Source organism: Chiloscyllium plagiosum, unplaced genomic scaffold (assembly GCF_037043375.1).
Source record: "Chiloscyllium plagiosum isolate Xiang-an unplaced genomic scaffold, Cpla_swu_hap1 HiC_scaffold_43, whole genome shotgun sequence".
Taxonomy (NCBI): domain Eukaryota; kingdom Metazoa; phylum Chordata; class Chondrichthyes; order Orectolobiformes; family Hemiscylliidae; genus Chiloscyllium; species Chiloscyllium plagiosum.
Window position 1 is genome coordinate 32080017 of NW_028270181.1, and position 21752 is coordinate 32101768.

Genomic DNA, 21752 nt, shown 5'->3' on the forward strand with positions numbered 1-21752 from the left:
CCCCATCCCACACCGGGCAGTATAAACCCCATCCCACACCGGGCAGTATAACCCCATCCCACACCGGGCAGTATAAACCCCATCCCACACCGGGCAGTATAACTCCCATCCCACACAGGGCAGTATAAACCCCATCCCACACCGAACAGTACAACTCCCATCGCACACCGGGCAGTATAACCCCATCCCACACCGGGCAGTATAACCCCCATCCCACACCGGGCAGTATAACCCCATCCCACACCGGGCAGCATAACCCCCATCCCACACTGGCAGTATAACTCCGATCCCATTCCAGATAGTTTAACTCCCATCGCACACCGGGCAGTATAACCCCATCCCACACCGGACAGTATAACTCCCATCCCACACCGGGCAGTATAAACCCCATCCCACACCGGACAGTATAACTCCCATCGCACACCGGGCAGTATAACCCCATCCCACACCGGGCAGTATAACCCCCATCCCACACCGGGCAGTATAACCCCATCCCACACCGGGCAGTATAACCCCCATCCCACACCGGGCAGTATAACCCCATCCCACACCAGGCAGTATAACCCCCATCCCACACTGGCAGTATAACTCCGATCCCACTCCAGATGGTATAACTCCCATCGCACACCGGGCAGTATAACTCCCATCCCACACTGGGCAGTACAACTCCCATCCCACACCGGACAGTATAACCCACATCCCACACTGGACAGTATAACTCCCATCCCACACCGGGCAGGATAACTCCCATCCCACACTGGGCAGTATAACTCCGATCCCACACCGGGCAGTATAACCCACATCCCACACCGGGCAGTATAACCCCATCCCACACCGGGCAGTATAACCCCATCCCACACCGGGCAGTATAACTCCCATCCCACACAGGGCAGTATAAACCCCATCCCACACCTGACAGTATAACTCCCATCGCACACCGGGCAGTATAACCCCATCCCACACCGGGCAGTATAACCCCCATCCCACACCGGGCAGTATAACCCCATCCCACACCGGGCAGTATAACCCCCATCCCACACTGGCAGTATAACTCCAATCCCATTCCAGATAGTTTAACTCCCATCGCACACCGGGCAGTATAACCCCATCCCACACCAGGCTGTATAACCCCCATTCCACACTGGGCAGTATAACTCCCATCCCACACTGGGCAGTATAACTCCCATCCCACACTGACCAGTATAACCCCCATTCCACACTGGGCAGTATAACCCCCAGCCCACACCGGGCAGTATAACTCCCATCGCACACCGGGCAGTATAACCCCCTTCCCACACCGGGCAGTATCACTCCCATCCCAAACCGGGCAATATAACCCCATCCCGCACCGAGCAGTATAACTCCTATCCCACACCGGGCAGTATAACTCCCATCGCACACCGGGCAGTATAACCCCCATTCCACACCAGGCAGTATAACTCCCATCCCACACCGGGCAGTATTACTCCCATCCCACACCGGGCAGGATAACCCCATCCCACACCGGGCAGTATAACTCCCATCCCACACCGGACAGTATAACCCCATCCCACACCGGGCAGTATAACCCCCATCCCACACCGGGCAGTATTACTCCCATCCCACACCGGACAGTATAACTCCCATCGCACACTGGGCAGTATAATCGCATCCCACACCGGGCAGTATAACCCCCATCCCACACCGGACAGTACAACCCCATCCCACACCGGACAGTGTAACTCCCATCCCACACCGGGCAGTATAACCCCATCCCACACCGGACAGTATAACCCCATCCCACACCGGACAGTGTAACTCCCATCCCACACCGGGCAGTATAACTCCCATCGCACACCGGGCAGTATAACACCATTCCACACCGGGCAGTATAACCCCATCCCACACCGGGCAGTATAACCCCCATCCCACACCGGGCAGTATAACCCCCATCCCGCACTGGGCAGTATAACTCCGATCCCACTCCAGATAGGAGAACACCCATCGCACACCGGGCAGTATAACCCCATCCCACACCAGGCTGTATAACCCCCATTCCACACTGGGCAGTATAACTCCCATCCCACACTGGGCAGTATAACTCCCATCCCACACCGGGCAGTATAACCCCATCCCACACCAGGCTGTATAACCCCCATTCCACACCGGACAGTATAACTCCCATCCCACACTGACCAGTATAACCCCCATCCCACACCGGGCAGTATAACCCCCATTCCACACCGGACAGTATAACTCCCATCCCACACTGACCAGTATAACCCCCATCCCACACCGGGCAGTATAACCCCATCCCACACCGGGCAGTATAACCCCATCCCACACCGGGCAGTATAACTCCCATCGCACACCGGGCAGTATAACCCCATCCCACACCGGGCAGTATAACCCCATCACACACCGGGCAGTATAACCCCATCCCACACCGGGCAGTATAACTCCCATCCCACACAGGGCAGTATAAACCCCATCCCACACCGGACAGTATAACTCCCATCGCACACCGGGCAGTATAACCCCATCCCACACCGGGCAGTATAACCCCATCCCACACCGGGCAGTATAACCCCATCCCACACCGGGCAGTATAACTCCCATCCCACACAGGGCAGTATAAACCCCATCCCACACCGGACAGTATAACTCCCATCGCACACCGGGCAGTATAACCCCATCCCACACCGGGCAGTTTAACCCCATCCCACTCCAGATAGTATAACTCCCATCGCACACCGGGCAGTATAACCCCCATCCCACACCGGGCAGTACAACTCCCATCCCACACCGGGCAGTATAACCCCATCCCACACCAGGCTGTATAACCCCCATTCCACACTGGGCAGTATAACTCCCATCCCAAACTGGGCAGTATAACTCCCATCCCACACCGGGCAGTTTGACTCCCATCCCACACTGACCAGTATAACCCCCATTCCACACTGGGCAGTATAACCCCCATCCCACACCGGGCAGTATAACTCCCATCGCACACCGGGCAGTATAGCTCCCATCCCACACCGGGCAGTATAACCCCATCCCACACCAGACTGTATAACCCCCATTCCACACTGGGCAGTATAACTCCCATCCCACACTGGGCAGTATAACTCCCATCCCACACCGGGCAGTATGACTCCCATCCCACACTGACCAGTATAACCCCCATTCCACACTGGGCAGTATAACCCCCATCCCACACCAGGCAGTGTAACTCCCATCGCACACCGGGCAGTATAACGCCCATCCCACACCGGGCAGTATAACTCCCATCCCACAATGGGCAGTATAACTCCCATCGCACAACGGGCAGTGTAATTCCCATCCCACACCGGGCAGTATAACTCCCATCGCACACTGGGCAGTATAACCCCCATCGCACACCGGGCAGTATAACTCCCATCCCACACTGGACAGTATAACTCCCATCGCACACTGGGCAGTATAACCCCCATCCCACACCGGACAGTATAACACCCATCGCACACCGGGCAGTATAACTCCCATCCCACACCGGGCAGTATAGCTCCCATCGCACACCGGGCAGTATAACTCCCATCCCACACTGGACAGTATTACTCCCATCGCACACCGGGCAGTATAACCCCCATCCCACACCGGACAGTATAACCCACATCCCACACTGGACAGTATAACTCCCATCCCACACCGGGCAGGATAACTCCCATCCCACACCGGACAGTATAACTCCCATCGCACACCGGGCAGTATAACTCCCATCCCACACCGGGCAGTATAACTCCCATCGCACACCGGGCAGGATAACTTCCATCCCACACTGGACAGTATAATTCCCATCGCACACCGGGCAGTATAACCCCCATCCCACACCGGACAGTATAACCCACATCCCACACTGGACAGTATAACTCCCATCCCACACCGGGCAGGATAACTCCCATCCCACACTGGGCAGTATAACTCCGATCCCACACCGGGCAGTATAACCCCCATCCCACACCGGGCAGTATAACTCCCATCCCACACCGTGCAGAATAACCCCATCCCACGCCGGGCAGTATAACCCCCATCCCACACCGGGCAGTATAACTCCCATCCCACACCGTGCAGTATAACTCCCATCCCACACCGGACAGTATAACCCACATCCCACACTGGACAGTATAACTCCCATCCCACACCGTGCAGAATAACCCCATCCCACGCCGGGCAGTATAACCCCCATCCCACACCGGGCAGTATAACCCCCATCCCACACCGGGCAGTATAACTCCCATCCCACACCGGACAGTATAAACCCATCCCACACCAGGCAGTATATCTCCCATCCCACACTGGGCAGTATAACTCCCATCCCACACCGGGCAGTATAACCCCATCCCACACCGGGCAGTATATCTCCCATCCCACACCGGGCAGTACAACCCCATCCCACACCGGGCAGTATAACCCCCTTCCCACACCAGGCAGTATCACTCCCATCCCACACCGGGCAATATAACCCCATCCCACACCGAGCAGTATAACTCCTATCCCACACCGGGCAGTATAACTCCCATTGCACACCGGGCAGTATAACCCCCATCCCACACCGGGCAGTATAACCCCCATCCCACACCGGGCAGTACAACTCCCATCGCACACCGGCCAGTATAACTCCCATCCCACACCGGGCAGTATAACTCCCATCCCACACCGGGCAGTATTACTCCCATCCCACACCGGGCAGTATAACTCCCATCGCACACTGGGCAGTATAACCGCATCCCACACCGGGCAGTATAACTCCCATCCCACACTGGGCAGTATAACCGCATTCCACACCGGGCAGTATAACTCCCATCGCACACTGGGCAGTATAACCGCATCCCACACCGGGCAGTATAACCCCCATTCCACACCAGGCAGTATAACTCCCATCCCACACCGGGCAGTATAACTCCCATCGCACACTGGGCAGTATAACCGCATCCCACACCGGGCAGTATAACTCCCATCGCACACTGGGCAGTATAACCGCATCCCACACCGGGCAGTATAACCCCCATTCCAAACCAGGCAGTATAACTCCCTTCTCACACCGGGCAGTATTACTCCCATCCCACACCGGGCAGTATAACTCCCATCGCACACTGGGCAGTATAACCGCATCCCACACCGGGCAGTATAACTCCCATCCCACACTGGGCAGTATAACCCCGTCCCACACCGGGCAGTATAACTCCCATCGCACACTGGGCAGTATAACCGCATCCCACACCGGGCAGTATAACTCCCATCCCACACCGGGCAGTATAACTCCCATCCCACACCGGGCAGTATAACCGCATCCCACACCGGGCAGTATAACCCCCATCCCACACCGGACAGTATAACTCCCATCGCACACCGGGCAGTATAACTCCCATCCCACACCGGGCAGTATAACCCCATCCCACACCGGGCAGTATAACCCCCATCCCACACCGGACAGTATAACTCCCATCGCACACCGGGCAGTATAACTCCCTTCTCACACTGGGCAGTATAACCCCCATCCCACACCGGGCAGTATTACTCCCATCCCACACCGGGCAGTATAACCCCATCCCACACCGGGCAGTATAACTCCCATCCCACACCGGGCAGTATAACCCCACCCCACACCGGGCAGTATAACTCCCATCGCACACCGGGCAGTATAACCGCATCCCACACCGGGCAGTATAACCCCCATCCCACACCGGACAGTATAACTCCCATCGCACACCGGGCAGTATAACTCCCATCCCACACCGGGCAGTATAACTCCCATCCCACACCGGGCAGTATAACCCCCATCCCACACCGGGCAGTATAACCCCATCCCACACCGGGCAGTATAACTCCCATCCCACACCGGGCAGTATAACCCCATCCCACACCGGGCAGTATAACTCCCATCGCACACCGGACAGTATAACCCCCATCCCACACCGGGCAGTATAACCCCATCCCACACCGGGCAGTATAACTCCCATCGCACACTGGGCAGTATAACCCCCATCCCACACCGGGCACTATAACCCCCATCCCACACCGGGCAGTATAACCCCCATCCCACACCGGACAGTATAACTCCCGTCGCACACCGGGCAGTATAACTCCCATCCCACACCGGGCAGTATAACCCCATCCCACACCGGGCAGTATAACTCCCATCCCACACCGGGCAGTATAACTCCCATCCCACACCGGGCAGTATAACCCCATCCCACACCGGGCAGTATAACTCCCATCCCACACTGGACAGTATTACTCCCATCGCACACCGGGCAGTATAACCCCCATCCCACACCGGACAGTATAACCCACATCCCACACTGGACAGTATAACTCCCATCCCACACCGGGCAGGATAACTCCCATCCCACACCGGACAGTATAACTCCCATCGCACACCGGGCAGTATAACTCCCATCCCACACCGGGCAGTATAACTCCCATCGCACACCGGGCAGGATAACTTCCATCCCACACTGGACAGTATAATTCCCATCGCACACCGGGCAGTATAACCCCCATCCCACACCGGACAGTATAACCCACATCCCACACTGGACAGTATAACTCCCATCCCACACCGGGCAGGATAACTCCCATCCCACACTGGGCAGTATAACTCCGATCCCACACCGGGCAGTATAACCCCCATCCCACACCGGGCAGTATAACTCCCATCCCACACCGTGCAGAATAACCCCATCCCACACCGGGCAGTATAACCCCCATCCCACACCGGGCAGTACAACTCCCATCGCACACCGGGCAGTATAACTCCCATCCCACACCGTGCAGTATAACCCCATCCCACACCGGGCAGTATAATCCCCATCCCACACCGGGCAGTATAACTCCCATCCCACACCGGACAGTATAAACCCATCCCACACCAGGCAGTATAACTCCCATCCCACACTGGGCAGTATAACTCCCATCCCACACCGGGCAATATAACCCCATCCCACACCGAGCAGTATAACTCCTATCCCACACCGGGCAGTATAACTCCCATCGCACACCGGGCAGTATAACCCCATCCCACACCGAGCAGTATAACTCCTATCCCACACCGGGCAGTACAACTCCCATCGCACACCGGGCAGTATAACTCCCATCCCACACCGGGAAGTATAACTCCCATCCCACACCGGGCAGTATCACCCCCATCCCACACCGGGCAGTACAACTCCCATCGCACACCGGGCAGTATAACTCCCATCCCACACCGGGCAGTATAACTCCCATCCCACACCGGGCAGTATTACTCCCATCCCACACCGGGCAGTATAACTCCCATCGCACACTGGGCAGTATAACCGCATCCCTCACCGGGCAGTATAACTCCCATCCCACACTGGGCAGTATAACCGCATTCCACACCGGGCAGTATAACTCCCATCGCACACTGAGCAGTATAACCGCATCCCACACCGGGCAGTATAACCCCCATTCCACACCAGGCAGTATAACTCCCATCCCACACCGGGCAGTATAACTCCCATCGCACACTGGGCAGTATAACCGCATCCCACACCGGGCAGTATAACTCCCATCGCACACTGGGCAGTATAACCGCATCCCACACCGGGCAGTATAACCCCCATTCCACACCAGGCAGTATAACTCCCATCCCACACCGGGCAGTATTACTCCCATCGCACACTGGGCAGTATAACCGCATCCCACACCGGGCAGTATAACCCCCATTCCACACCAGGCAGTATAACTCCCATCCCACACCGGGCAGTATAACCCCCATTCCACACCAGGCAGTATAACCCCCATTCCACACCAGGCAGTATAACTCCCATCCCACACCGGGCAGTATAACTCCCATCGCACACTGGGCAGTATAACCGCATCCCACACCGGGCAGTATAACTCCCATCCCACACTGGGCAGTATAACCCCGTCCCACACTGGGCAGTATAACTCCCATCGCACACTGGGCAGTATAACCGCATCCCACACCGGGCAGTATAACTCCCATCCCACACCGGGCAGTATAACTCCCATCCCACACCGGGCAGTATAACCGCATCCCACACCGGGCAGTATAACCCCCATCCCACACCGGGCAGTATAACTCCCATCCCCACCGGGCAGTATAACTCCCATCCCACACCGGGCAGTATAAACCCATCCCACACCGGGCAGTATAACCCCCATCCCACACCGGGCAGTATTACTCCCATCCCACACCGGGCAGTATAACCCCATCCCACACCGGGCAGTATAACTCCCATCCCACACCGGGCAGTATAACTCCCATCCCACACCGGGCAGTATAACCCCATCCCACACCGGGCAGTATAACTCCCATCCCACACCGGGCAGTATAACTCCCATCGCACACCGGGCAGTATAACTCCCATCCCACACCGGGCAGTATAAACCCATCCCACACCGGGCAGTATAACCCCCATCCCACACCGGGCAGTATTACTCCCATCCCACACCGGGCAGTATAACCCCATCCCACACCGGGCAGTATAACTCCCATCCCACACCGGGCAGTATAACCCCACCACACCGGGCAGTATAACTCCCATCGCACACCGGGCAGTATAACTCCCATCCCACACCGGGCAGTATAAACCCATCCCACACCGGGCAGTATAACCCCCATCCCACACCGGGCAGTATTACTCCCATCCCACACCGGGCAGTATAACCCCATCCCACACCGGGCAGTATAACTCCCATCCCACACCGGGCAGTATAACCCCACCACACCGGGCAGTATTACTCCCATCCCACACTGGGCAGTATAACCCCGTCCCACACCGGGCAGTATAACTCCCATCCCACACCGGGCAGTATAACCCCACCACACCGGGCAGTATAACTCCCATCGCACACCGGGCAGTATAACTCCCATCCCACACCGGGCAGTATAACCCCACCACACCGGGCAGTATAACTCCCATCCCACACCGGGCAGTATAACTCCCATCCCACACTGGGCAGTATAACCCCGTCCCACACCGGGCAGTATAACTCCCATCCCACACTGGGCAGTATAACCCCACCACACCGGGCAGTATTACTCCCATCCCACACCGGGCAGTATAACTCCCATCGCACACCGGGCAGTATAACTCCCATCCCACACCGGGCAGTATAAACCCATCCCACACCGGGCAGTATAACCCCCATCCCACACCGGGCAGTATTACTCCCATCCCACACCGGGCAGTATAACCCCATCCCACACCGGGCAGTATAACTCCCATCCCACACCGGGCAGTATAACCCCACCACACCGGGCAGTATTACTCCCATCCCACACTGGGCAGTATAACCCCGTCCCACACCGGGCAGTATAACTCCCATCCCACACCGGGCAGTATAACTCCCATTCCACACCAGGCAGTATAACTCCCATCCCACACCGGGCAGTATAACTCCCATTCCACACCGGGCAGTATAACTCCCATCCCACACCGGGCAGTATAACTCCCATCCCACACCGGGCAGTATAACTCCCATTCCACACCGGGCAGTATAACTCCCATCCCACACCGGGTAGTATAACTCCCATCCCACACCGGGCAGTATAACTCCCATCCCACACCGGGCAGTATAACTCCCATCCCACACTGGGTAGTATAACTCCCATCCCACACTGGGTAGTATAACTCCCATCCCACACCGGGCAGTATAACCCCATCCCACACTGGGTAGTATAACTCCCATCCCACACTGGGTAGTATAACTCCCATCCCACACCGGACAGTATAACTCCCATCCCACACCGGGCAGTATAACTCCCATCCCACACCGGGCAGTATAACTCCTATCCCACACCGGGCAGTATAACTCCCATCCCACACCGGGCAGTATAACTCCCATCCCACACCGGGCAGTATAACTCCCATCCCACACCGGACAGTATAACTCCCATTCCACACCGGGCAGTATAACTCCCATCCCACACCGGGTAGTATAACTCCCATCCCACACCGGGCAGTATAACTTCCATTCCACATCAGGCAGTCTAACTCACATTGCACACTGGGTAGTATAACTCCCATCCCACACCGGGCAGTATTACTCCCATCCCACACCGGGCAGTATAACCCCATCCCACACCGGGCAGTATAACTCCCATCCCACACCGGGCAGTATAACCCCATCCCACACCGGGCAGTATAACTCCCATCGCACACTGGGCAGTATAACCGCATCCCACACCGGGCAGTATAACCCCCATCCCACACCGGACAGTATAACTCCCATCGCACACCGGGCAGTATAACTCCCATCCCACACCGGGCAGTATAACTCCCATCCCACACCGGGCAGTATAACCCCCATCCCACACCGGGCAGTATAACCCCCATCCCACACCGGACAGTATAACTCCCATCCCACACCGGGCAGTATAACCCCATCCCACACCGGGCAGTATAACTCCCATCGCACACTGGGCAGTATAACCCCCATCCCACACCGGGCAGTATAACTCCCATCCCACACCGGGCAGTATAACTCCCATCGCACACTGGGCAGTATAACCCCCATCCCACACCGGGCAGTATAACTCCCATCCCACACCGGGCAGTATAACCCCCATCCCACACCGGGCAGTATAACCCCCATCCCACACCGGGCAGTATAACCCCCATCCCACACCGGGCAGTATAACTCCCATCCCACACCGGGCAGTATAACCCCCATCCCACACCGGGCAGTATAACTCCCATCACACACCGGACAGTATAACCCCCATCCCACACCGGGCAGTATAACCCCATCCCACACCGGGCAGTATAACTCCCATCCCACACCGGGCAGTATAACTCCCATCCCACACCGGGCAGTATAACCCCCATCCCACACCGGGCAGTATAACTCCCATCACACACCGGACAGTATAACCCCCATCCCACACCGGGCAGTATAACCCCATCCCACACCGGGCAGTATAACTCCCATCCCACACCGGGCAGTATAACCCCCATCCCACACCGGGCAGTATAACTCCCATCACACACCGGACAGTATAACCCCCATCCCACACCGGGCAGTATAACCCCATCCCACACCGGGCAGTATAACTCCCATCCCACACCGGGCAGTATAACTCCCATCCCACACCGGGCAGTATAACTCCCATCCCACACCGGGCAGTATAACTCCCATCCCACACCGGGCAGTATAACCCCCATCCCACACCGGGCAGTATAACTCCCATCACACACCGGACAGTATAACCCCCATCCCACACCGGGCAGTATAACCCCATCCCACACCGGGCAGTATAACTCCCATCGCACACTGGGCAGTATAACCCCCATCCCACACCGGGCAGTATAACTCCCATCCCACACCGGGCAGTATAACCCCCATCCCACACCGGACAGTATACCTCCCATCGCACACCGGGCAGTATAACTCCCATCCCACACCGGTCAGTATAACCCCATCCCACACCGGGCAGTATAACTCCCATCCCACACCGGGCAGTATAACTCCCATCCCACACCGGGCAGTATAACCCCATCCCACACCGGGCAGTATAACTCCCATCCCACACCGGGCAGTATAACCCCATCCCACACCGGGCAGTATCACTCCCATCGCACACTGGGCAGTATAACCCCCATCCCACACCGGGCAGTATCACTCCCATCGCACACCGGGCAGTATAACTCCCATCCCACACCGGGCAGTATAACTCCCATCCCACACTGGGCAGTATAACTCCCATCGCATACTGGGCAGTATAACCGCATCCCACACCAGGCAGTATAACCCCCATCCCACACCGGACAGTATAACTCCCATCCCACACCGGGCAGTATAACTCCCATCCCACACCGGGCAGTATAACTCCCATCGCACACTGGGCAGTATAACCCCATCCCACACCGGGCAGTATAACCCCCATCCCACACCGGACAGTATAACTCCCATCCCACACTGGACAGTATACCTCCCATCCCACACTGGGCAGTATAACTCCCATCCCACACCAGGCAGTATTCACCCCATCAAACACCGGGCAGTATAACCCCCATCCCACACCGGGCAGTATAACTCCCATCCCACACTGGGCAGTATAACTCCCATCCCACACCGGGCAGTATGACTCCCATCCCACACTGGGCAGTATAACTCCCATCCCTCACCGGACAGTAATAACTCCCATCGCACACTGGGCAGTATAACTCCCATCGCACACCGGGCAGTGTTTACCCCATCCCACACCGGGCAGTATAACTCCCATCCGACACCGGACAGTATAACTCCCATCCCACACTGTACAGTATAACCCCATCCCACACCGGGCAGTATAACTCCCATACCACACCGGGCAGTATAACTCCCATCGCACACTGGGCAGTATAACTCCTATCCCACACCGGGCAGTATAACTCCCATCCCTCGCCGGGCAGTTTAACTCCCATCGCACATCGGGCAATATAACTCCCATCCCACACTGGACAGTATACCTCCCATCCCACACTGGGCAGTATTAACCCCATCCCACACCGGGCAGTATAACTCCCATCCCACACTTGGCAGTATAACTCCCATCGCACACTGGGCAGTATAACTCCCATCCCACACCGGGCAGTATAACTCCCATCCCACACCGGGCAGTATAACTCCCATTCCACACCAGGCAGTATAACTCCCATCCCACACCGGGCAGTATAACTCCCATTCCACACCGGGCAGTATAACTCCCATTCCACACCGGGCAGTATAACTCCCATCCCACACCGGGCAGTATAACTCCCATCCCACACCGGGCAGTATAACTTCCATTCCACATCAGGCAGTCTAACTCACATTGCACACTGGGTAGTATAACTCCCATCCCACACCGGGCAGTATAACTCCCATCCCACACCGGGCAGTATAACTCCCATCCCACACCGGACAGTATAACTCCCATCCCACACCGGGCAGTATAACTCCCATCCCACACTGGGCAGTATAACCCCCATCCCACACATGGGCAGTATAACCCCCATCCCACACCGGGCAGTATAACCCCCATCACACACCGGGCAGTATAACCCCCATCCCACACCGGGCAGTATAACTCCCATCCCACACTGAGCAATAGAAGACCCATCCCACACCGGGCAGTATAACTCCCATCCCACACCGGGCAATATAACTCCCATCCCACACTGAGCAATATAACACCCATCCCACACCGGGCAGTTTATCCCCCATCCCACACCGGGCAGTATAACCCCCATCACACACTGGGAAGTATAACTCCCATCCCACACCGGGCAGTATAACCCCCATCCCACATTGGGCAGTATAACTCCCATCCCACACCGGGCAGTATAACCCCCATCACACACTGGGCAGTATAACTCCCATCCCACACCGGGCAGTATCACCCCCATCCCACACTGGGCAGTATAACTCCCATCCCACACCGGGTAGTATATCCCCCATCCCACACCGGGCATTATAACCCCCATCACACACTGGGAAGTATAACTCCCATCCCACACCGGGCAGTATAACCCCCATCCCACACTGGGCAGTATAACTCCCATCCCACACCGGGCAGTATAACCCCCATCCCACACCGGGCAGTATAACCCCCATCACACACCGGGCAGTAGAACCCCCATCCCACACCGGGCAGTATAACCCCCATCACCCACCGGGCAGTATAACCCCCATCCCACACTGGGCAGTATAACCCCCATCCCACACTGGGCAGTATAACCCCCATCACACACCGGGCAGTATAACTCCCATCCCATACTGAGCAATATAACACCCATCCCACACCGGGCAATTTCACTCTCATCCCACACCGGGCAGTTTGACTCCTGGCAGCACTGTGAGTGAATCTTTTATTGTTACAGTATTATCAGTGTGTCAGAGAAGATTAGGAAGTGTTCATCGTCTAAGGAGGACAATCCTGGACACTAAGAGGATGTAGATGGGCTGGTCACATGTGCTGTTTCGTGACAAATGAAATTCAGCCTTGATCAGTGTGAGGCCACACCCTTGGGCCGGACAAACAAGATAATGAATACATGCCATATTTAGGATCCTGGGAAGCACTGGGTATCAGAGGAACTTGATGTGCATGTCGGATAGCGTGGCAGGTGGATAAAATGGCGTAGAAGGCATGTTAAGGGAAGTTTTGCCGGAACTATATACAACATTGGTTGTGCAGCAGCTCGAGTATATTGTGTGCAGTTCCGGAATCCACATTACAGGAACAATGTGGTAGCAGAGGGTGTAGACCAAACTTACCAGAATGATGCCAGGTTTGCAGAGTTTCTGTGATGGAGAGAGATTGGACAGACTGGGGTTGTTTTCCTTGGACCAGGGAAGACTGGGGGGGAGGTGGGGTGTGACTGAGATGTATCAAATTCTGAGGGGCTGAGAGAAGGTAGACAGGAAGGAACGTTTCCTCTTAGTGGAGGAATCAATCATATCCGGGATCATGGATTTAAAGTAAAGGGTAGACGATTTAGCGGGTTAGCGAGGAAAAATGTTTTCAGCCCGAGGGTTTGGGGGTTGGGGGTGATTTGGAACTCACTGCCTGTAAGGATGGCCACGGAAGAAACCGTCAGAAGATTGAAGAAGTATTTTGATGTGTGTTTGCAAAACCAAGGCAGGAAAGGTTACAGCTGAAAATGTGTTGCTGGAAAAGCGCAGCAGGTCAGGCAGCATCCAGGGAACAGGAGAATCGACGTTTTGGGCATGAGCCCTTCTTCAGAAACGTCGATTCTCCTGCTCCTTGGATGCTGCCTGACCTGCTGCGCTTTTCCAGCAACAACTTTCAGCTCTGATCTCCAGCATCTGCCGTCCTCACTTTCTCCTAGAAAAGGCTACAGGCCAAGTGCTAGAAAATGGCATTAGAATAGTTAGGTGTTTGTTTTTGGTCGGCACAGGCCAAATGGGCTGAAGGGCCTTTCCTGTGCTGATCTTTATGATTCTTAAACATTAAACTTTTTTTTTCCCTGTTACAGACACATTCTAGCAATGTTCTTGTGGAACAAGGCAAGGAACTGCACTCTGCGGTGAGTTCACAATGGCACCAGTTGTTCTCCATTCACTGTTACCATCCTTCCTTCATCTCTTATACTCTGTTCACTTGGTGTCACAAGGTTTTGTTCATTGTCCGTTCAGACAGATTGATGGTATCAAGGCTGGATAGGTGGTATTGGTTGCATCTCAGATTTCCAATCTAGCAGCAGGGGTCATTAACCTGTACATCTCAAGCCCAGAATCACAGTGCAGGCTGGTACACCTCGACACAGATGAGATGTTAAACCGAGGATGTAGATTCCATGACAACATTGGACAAAGGCAGGGGAGATTTTCCTCGTGTGTAATTTTTATCCCTCAACTGACATCAGTAAAGGAGCTTCATTTACCATGATTATGTTGCTGGGTATGGAATCTTGCTGTGTGAAAATTGGCTGCTATTTTTACCTTATTGCGACAGTGGTTGGGGTAGTGTGATGTCTTATATCAATGTGTCAATATTCCTTCAAGAGCCATGTTAATGATATCATCATTGTCACATGGTATGTGGCCTGAGGGTATAAACATCTTGTACTCCATCTCAGCTCAGCTCATTTGAAACATGACACTCTACAGGAAGCATGTTCCTCAGTTATAGATTTCACACTAACTCAGATTCTTCTGATCCTTCGGAATGTAATATTCCTACATAGCACTTAACTGTAATAAATATCTCTTGGGTTCTTCAATGTCACAATATTCACAGCCCCCTGGATTTTAGTTTATGGGAGATAAACAATGACTGTCACTGATACATGCCAGCAGGTTTCCGAAAGTGTAACTCGGTGAATGCATACTGCTTCAGACATCCTGTGATGGTATTGTGTAAAGGACCTTTTGCTTTTCAAGCATTTCTGAAAATGGTGACAACAAGGCTGAGAAGAGGGTGAAACAAAAACAGAAATTGCTAAAAAAACTCAGTAGCTTCACTGAACAATGTCCTGTCCAGAAAGGGAATGTTTCTGCTGGCCATCCCTGCTGGTATTATTGATTACTAAATACTGGGCATTTGTCTGAGTACACACAGTATTGACATATTTTATATTTCTTTATCAGAGTAAACGAAGGAAACAACAGGATCACTATGTACATGCTATTCAGCATCATGACCAGGTGAGAAGTCATTCCCATCTCTGTATTCTCACTGAAATCACAGTCTTCCACTATCATCTGCGATCTTCGTATTCAAAGATTCACATTCTGCCAGTAAGGTACCAGCTCACACCCCAGTCCTACACACACACTGACCCTCACTGGGGTACAGTCCCACATGCACAGTCTCTCACTGGGGTACAGTCCCACACATACTGACTCTCACTGGGGTACACACCCACGTACACACTGACTCTCACTGGGGTACAGTTCCACACACACACTGACTTTCAATGGTTTTCAGACCCACACACTGACTCTCACTGGGGTACAGTCCCACACACACACACTGACCCTCACTGGGGAACAGTCCCACACAAACTGACCCTCACTGGGGTACTGTCCCACACGCACAATCTCTCACTGGAGTACAGTCCCACGCGTACTGACTCTCAGTAGGGTACAGTCCCACACACACACACCGACTCTCACTGGGGTACAGTCCCACGTACACACTGACTCTCACTGGGGTACAGTCCCACGTACACACTGACTCTCACTGGGGTACAGTCCCACACACACACTGACTTTCAATGGGGTTTAGACCCACACACTGACTCTCACTGGGATACAGTCCCACATGTGCTGACTCTCTCACTGGGGTACAGTCCCACCATACACTGACTCTCACTGGGGTACAGTCCCACACACACACTGACTCGCACTGGGATACAGTCCCACATACACACTGACTCTCACTGGGGTACAGTCCCACAAACACACTGACTCTCACTGGGCTCCAGTCCCACACACACACTGACACTCACTGAGGTACAGTCCCACATGTACTGACTCTCACTTGGGTACAGTCCCACCATACACTGACTCTCACTGGGGTACAGCCCACATGTACTAACTCTCAGTGGGGTACAGTCCCATACACACACTGACTCTCACTGGGATACAGTCCCATACACACACACGCTGACACTCACTGGGGTACAGTCCCACCACACACTGACTCTCACTGGGGTACAGTCCCACCACAAACTGACTCTCACTGGGGTATAGTCCTACATACACACTGACTCTCACTGGGGTACAGTCCCACCACACACTGACTCTTACTGGGGTACAATCCCACATACAGTGACTCTCACATTATACGGATCCCACACACACTGACTCTCACTGGGGTCTTGACTCACAAACTCTAGCTCTCACTGGGGTACAAATCCACACAAATCAATACTCACGGAAGTATAGACCCATACTTACTGAATCTTACTGGCTTACAGTTCCATACACACTGACCTTTACTGGTGTACTGTCCCATCCACATTGATTCTCGCTGTGAGACAATCCTGATTCTTACTGAAGTACAGTTCCACCCACACTGACTCTCACTAAGTTATAGTTCCATACACACACTGACACTCACTGGGGTATAATCCCACGCGCAAAAATTCTCACTGGGGTTACAGTCCCACACACATTGACTCACTGGGTTATAGTTCCATACACGCTGACTCTCAGTGGGGTACAGTCCCACACACACAAACTCTCACTGGGTGCCGTCCCATACGCACTGACTCTCACTGGGTTATAGTTCCATACACACTGACTCTCACTGGGTTATAGTTCCATACACACTGACTCTCACTGGGTTATAGTTCCATACACACTGACTCTCACTGGGTTATAGTTCCATACACACTGACTCTCACTGGGGTACAGTCCCACACACGCTGATTCTTACTTGGGTACAATCCCACACAGATCTCACTAGATGCCGTCCCACACACACCAACTCTCGCTGGGGTATACTTCCACACATACACTTTCTCTAAGGCACAATCCTACAAACACACTGATTCTCATTGTGGTACAGTTACACACACACTGACTCACTGGGGTACAGGTGAACATGCAATTACTGGCAATAATGACAATGATCTATGGGTGCTGATTTGCATTTTGCATTCATGCATTCCGTTTGATTCTCACTGCAGTAGAGTAAAATGAATACTGACCCTCTCTCTCAATGTCTCTCGTTGCTGGTACATTACATATTGGCTGACCCATTTACAGACTGTTCTGTGGCCATGACATTTCCTTTCTCTACCAAATCTGTGGGTTTGACTTAACTGCTTCTCCTCACTACCTGTCATGTGAGCTGTGAATTCTCCTTGTTTAGCTTACAAAACTGAGATCTTTGACTTTCACAGTTTTGAATGACCACTGCAGATTTCTAACTAAGCTCTCCAGGTCTGGAGATTTTCACAAACTTGCCTCTTTCCTTGAGGAACTTATTTCCTTAGCTGCTCTGAACAATCTCCTTTTTCTAAGACTTCAGTCAGGCCCCCTTCGTATTGTACACAAAAGCCTTTGATATAACATTTTCAAAATGTTTTCTCATCCTAGACTGTGCTAAGCTAATAGCTAAACGCTTTTACTGTCCAGTTGTAAACCCCCACAGCATAACCAAACCCCCATTAACACCCCAGGGATATTTACAATTTGAAAGGTCACGCTTCTGGTAAGACTGAATAAATTAATTTTTAAACTCCTTCACAAAAAATAGACCAACATGTCAACAGATTACAACCCAAACTCTTAAAATGTCTAATTTTATGTCACACACTTTCCATCACACTTTCCCCAAATGAAAACTGAAAATGTATTTTTAAGAGGCATTTTCAGTTCTCATCAAAAATGTTCCATCACTATTTCTATGTCATATTATTGAATTGAATTGTATTGAATTGAATTTATTGTCACGTGTGCCAAGGCACAGTAAACAGCTTTGTCTTGCGAGCAATACAGGCAGATCACACAGTTAAATTGCATAGATAAGTAAACAATAGGTAAACAGTGGCAAAAACAAGAACACAGGTACAGACAAATATAAGAGTTTGTGAGTCCATTCAGTATTCTAACAACAAAATGGTAGAAACTGTTTCGAAACCGGCTGGTGCATGTGTTCAAGGCTTCTGTACCTACTCCCCAAAGGTAGAGGTTGTAAAAACACATTGCCAGGGTGGGATGGATCTTTGAGAATGCTGGCGGCCTTTCCTTGACAGCGGGCCTGGTAGATGGATTCTATAAATGGAAGGTAGGCCTCTGTGATTGTCCTGGCCGAGTTCACCACTCTGTGTAACTGTCTCCGATTTTGAATGGTACAGTTGCCATACCAGGTAGTGATACATCCAGACAGAATGCTCTCGATGGTGCACCGATAAAAGTTGGTAAGGGCATTTGCTGTCATGCCAAATTTCCTCAGCTGCCTGAGGAAGAAGAGGCCCTCAGAAGGGCCTTTGTAACCAGTGCGTCCACATGAAGAGTCCAAGAAAGCTTGTTGTGAATGACCACTCGCAGGAGCTTGACACTCTCCACTCATTCCACCTCTGTGCTGTTAATGTGTAGGGGGACATGAGTAACATCCCACCGAAAGTCAATAATGAGTTCCTTGATTTTGCCGGTATTGAGAACTGGGTTGTTCTCAGTGCACCATTTTTCCAGGTCTTCCACCTCCCTTCTGTAGTCTGTTTCATCACCATCTGAGATTCGACTGACTATGGTGGTGTCATCAGCGAACTTGTAAATGGCATGAGTCTGGTATTTAGCAATGCAGTCATGGGTATACAGTAGGGGGCTGAGTACACACCCCTGGGGGCTCCAGTGTTGAGTATTAGTGAGGATGAAATACTGTCCCCAATCTTCACTGATTGTGGACTGTGGGTCAGGAACTGAGGATCCAGTTAACAGTAATGCTATTTTGATATCAATATTCAATGAGTTTTACGGAAACTATATTTTATATCAGTGCATTTGTATCACAGCATTCAGCATCCTTCTTTTGTATTCTTGTTAAAGCATTGCTATATATCAATGTCATTTCCACACTTATGAATAATTTTTAAATTATATGGCTGGATCTGGTAGGACTATGCCACTATACCATATACTTCATTTTGAAATATACGTCAGCAACAATGGAAAAGAAGCCGTTATGGTAAAATTTCAGGACAAGAACTTCTGGTTGTTTCAGTGGAGTTTTATCATAACTGGCAAAGTTTGACCACACTTTTATGCAATCCTGAGCAATCAAAATGTTTTAATAATTTAGCGTGTGTCTTCATAATGACCAAGTGATCTGGGATTTAAGTTTTGTGAGCTACTCATAATATTTAATTATGATACTCCAATGGATCTGCCATCTGATAGACCTCTGCTTGTTCCTTATCGGCTGGTCTTTGAGGTGATCGCCAATTTCTCATTAGTACTTTGTCTTTCAAAGAATATCACTCAGATTCTGACTAATTTTCTCAGTAAGCTGTTTAGTATCACTCTTCATTTCTATTTAAGAAGATGGGGTAAACATAGCACCCCAGTCCCTTTACCTTCATCCTTTTTAGTTCAATTGCAAAAAAATGTATTAGATAACTGAATTTCCAAACCATATCCCTGATTCATAGACTCTTCATCTTCATGCCTAATTCTATGGGTCTGAGACCTAGTCGGCGACACGGTGGCACAGTGGTTAGCACTGCTGCCTCGCAGCGCCAGAGACCCGGGTTCAATTCCCGCTTCAGGTGACTGACTGTGTGGAATTTGCACATTCTCCCCGTGTCTGCGTGGGTTTCCTCCGGGAGCTCCGGTTTCCTCCCATTGTCCGTAATGTTAGGTAAGGGGTAAATGTAGGGGTATGGGTGGTTTGCGCTTCGGCGGGTCGGTGTGGACTTGTTGGGCCGAAGGGCCTGTTTCCACACTGTAAAGTAATCTAATCTAGTCGCAACACAGTCAGAGGACAATCCAGGTGTACCTCCCATAACATTTCAGTTTCTTGTATCTCTACTGGCTCTACCACCACTCTCAGTAAGGTCAATATTTTTAACATGCCCGATCATTTCCCAAAATAAAATCAAGCCCTTCTATATGGATTTATTTCACTACTGCAAATATGACTTCTCTTTAATCCAACTCTATATGATGAGATGGGTTTGTATTTTCTCCTGTATTGCTCCCTGTTGAAGACAAAGAGTAGCATCAGGCAGCATTAGTCACTGGCATGCTACTATGTGTCTCGAAGCATCTTTATTAGTTTCTTCCACGATTTGAAATGCAAGAAAATGCCTCTCCTTTCAAAATAAAATGATCAGAACGGCCAGTAACCTCTATCTCTTCTGAAAGGTAGACAGGTTTTCCTTTCAGCCATTTCATCCATCCAGCTACCTTCTCATATGAGATGAAATATCCCTTAACTCCAAGCGCTGTAAACTTAGGCACTAAATATGAGCTATCACCTCCTTTATTTATGCTAAGCATGTTTATGGCCAATGCATGCTGTCTAACTTCCCTGAATTCCTCTACCAATCCTGGCTTTTATTGGTAGAGGAATTGAGTTACGGAGTACTGAGGTCATGTTGCAGTTGTATAAGACTCTGGTGTGGCCGCATCTGGAGTATTGTGTGCAGTTTTGGTCGCCATATTATAGGAAGGATGTGGAGGCACTGGAACGGGTGCAGAGGAGGTTTACCAGGATGTTGCCTGGTATGGTAGGAAGATCGTATGAGGAAAGGCTGAGGCACTTGGGGTTGTTTTCATTGGAGAAAAGAAGGTTTAGGGGT

The 21752-nt window shown here is 52.3% G+C and overlaps 1 protein-coding gene across 7 annotated transcripts in view; it reads left to right on the top strand.

The window, feature by feature from the left end:
• The window catches only part of LOC122541693 (uncharacterized), a 189366-nt gene that overhangs the window by 83388 nt on the left and 84226 nt on the right, over nucleotides 1-21752 (top strand). For 5 of the 7 annotated variants that reach the window (XM_087982307.1, XM_087982308.1, XM_087982303.1 and 2 more), the window contains 2 exons: nucleotides 14973-15023; nucleotides 16087-16143. In XM_087982307.1, the coding sequence (XP_087838433.1) occupies nucleotides 14973-15023; nucleotides 16087-16143 (108 nt within the window). The remainder of the gene's footprint in view (nucleotides 1-14972; nucleotides 15024-16086; nucleotides 16144-21752) is intronic. The other 2 variants (XM_087982309.1, XM_087982304.1) reach the window with 1 other exon arrangement.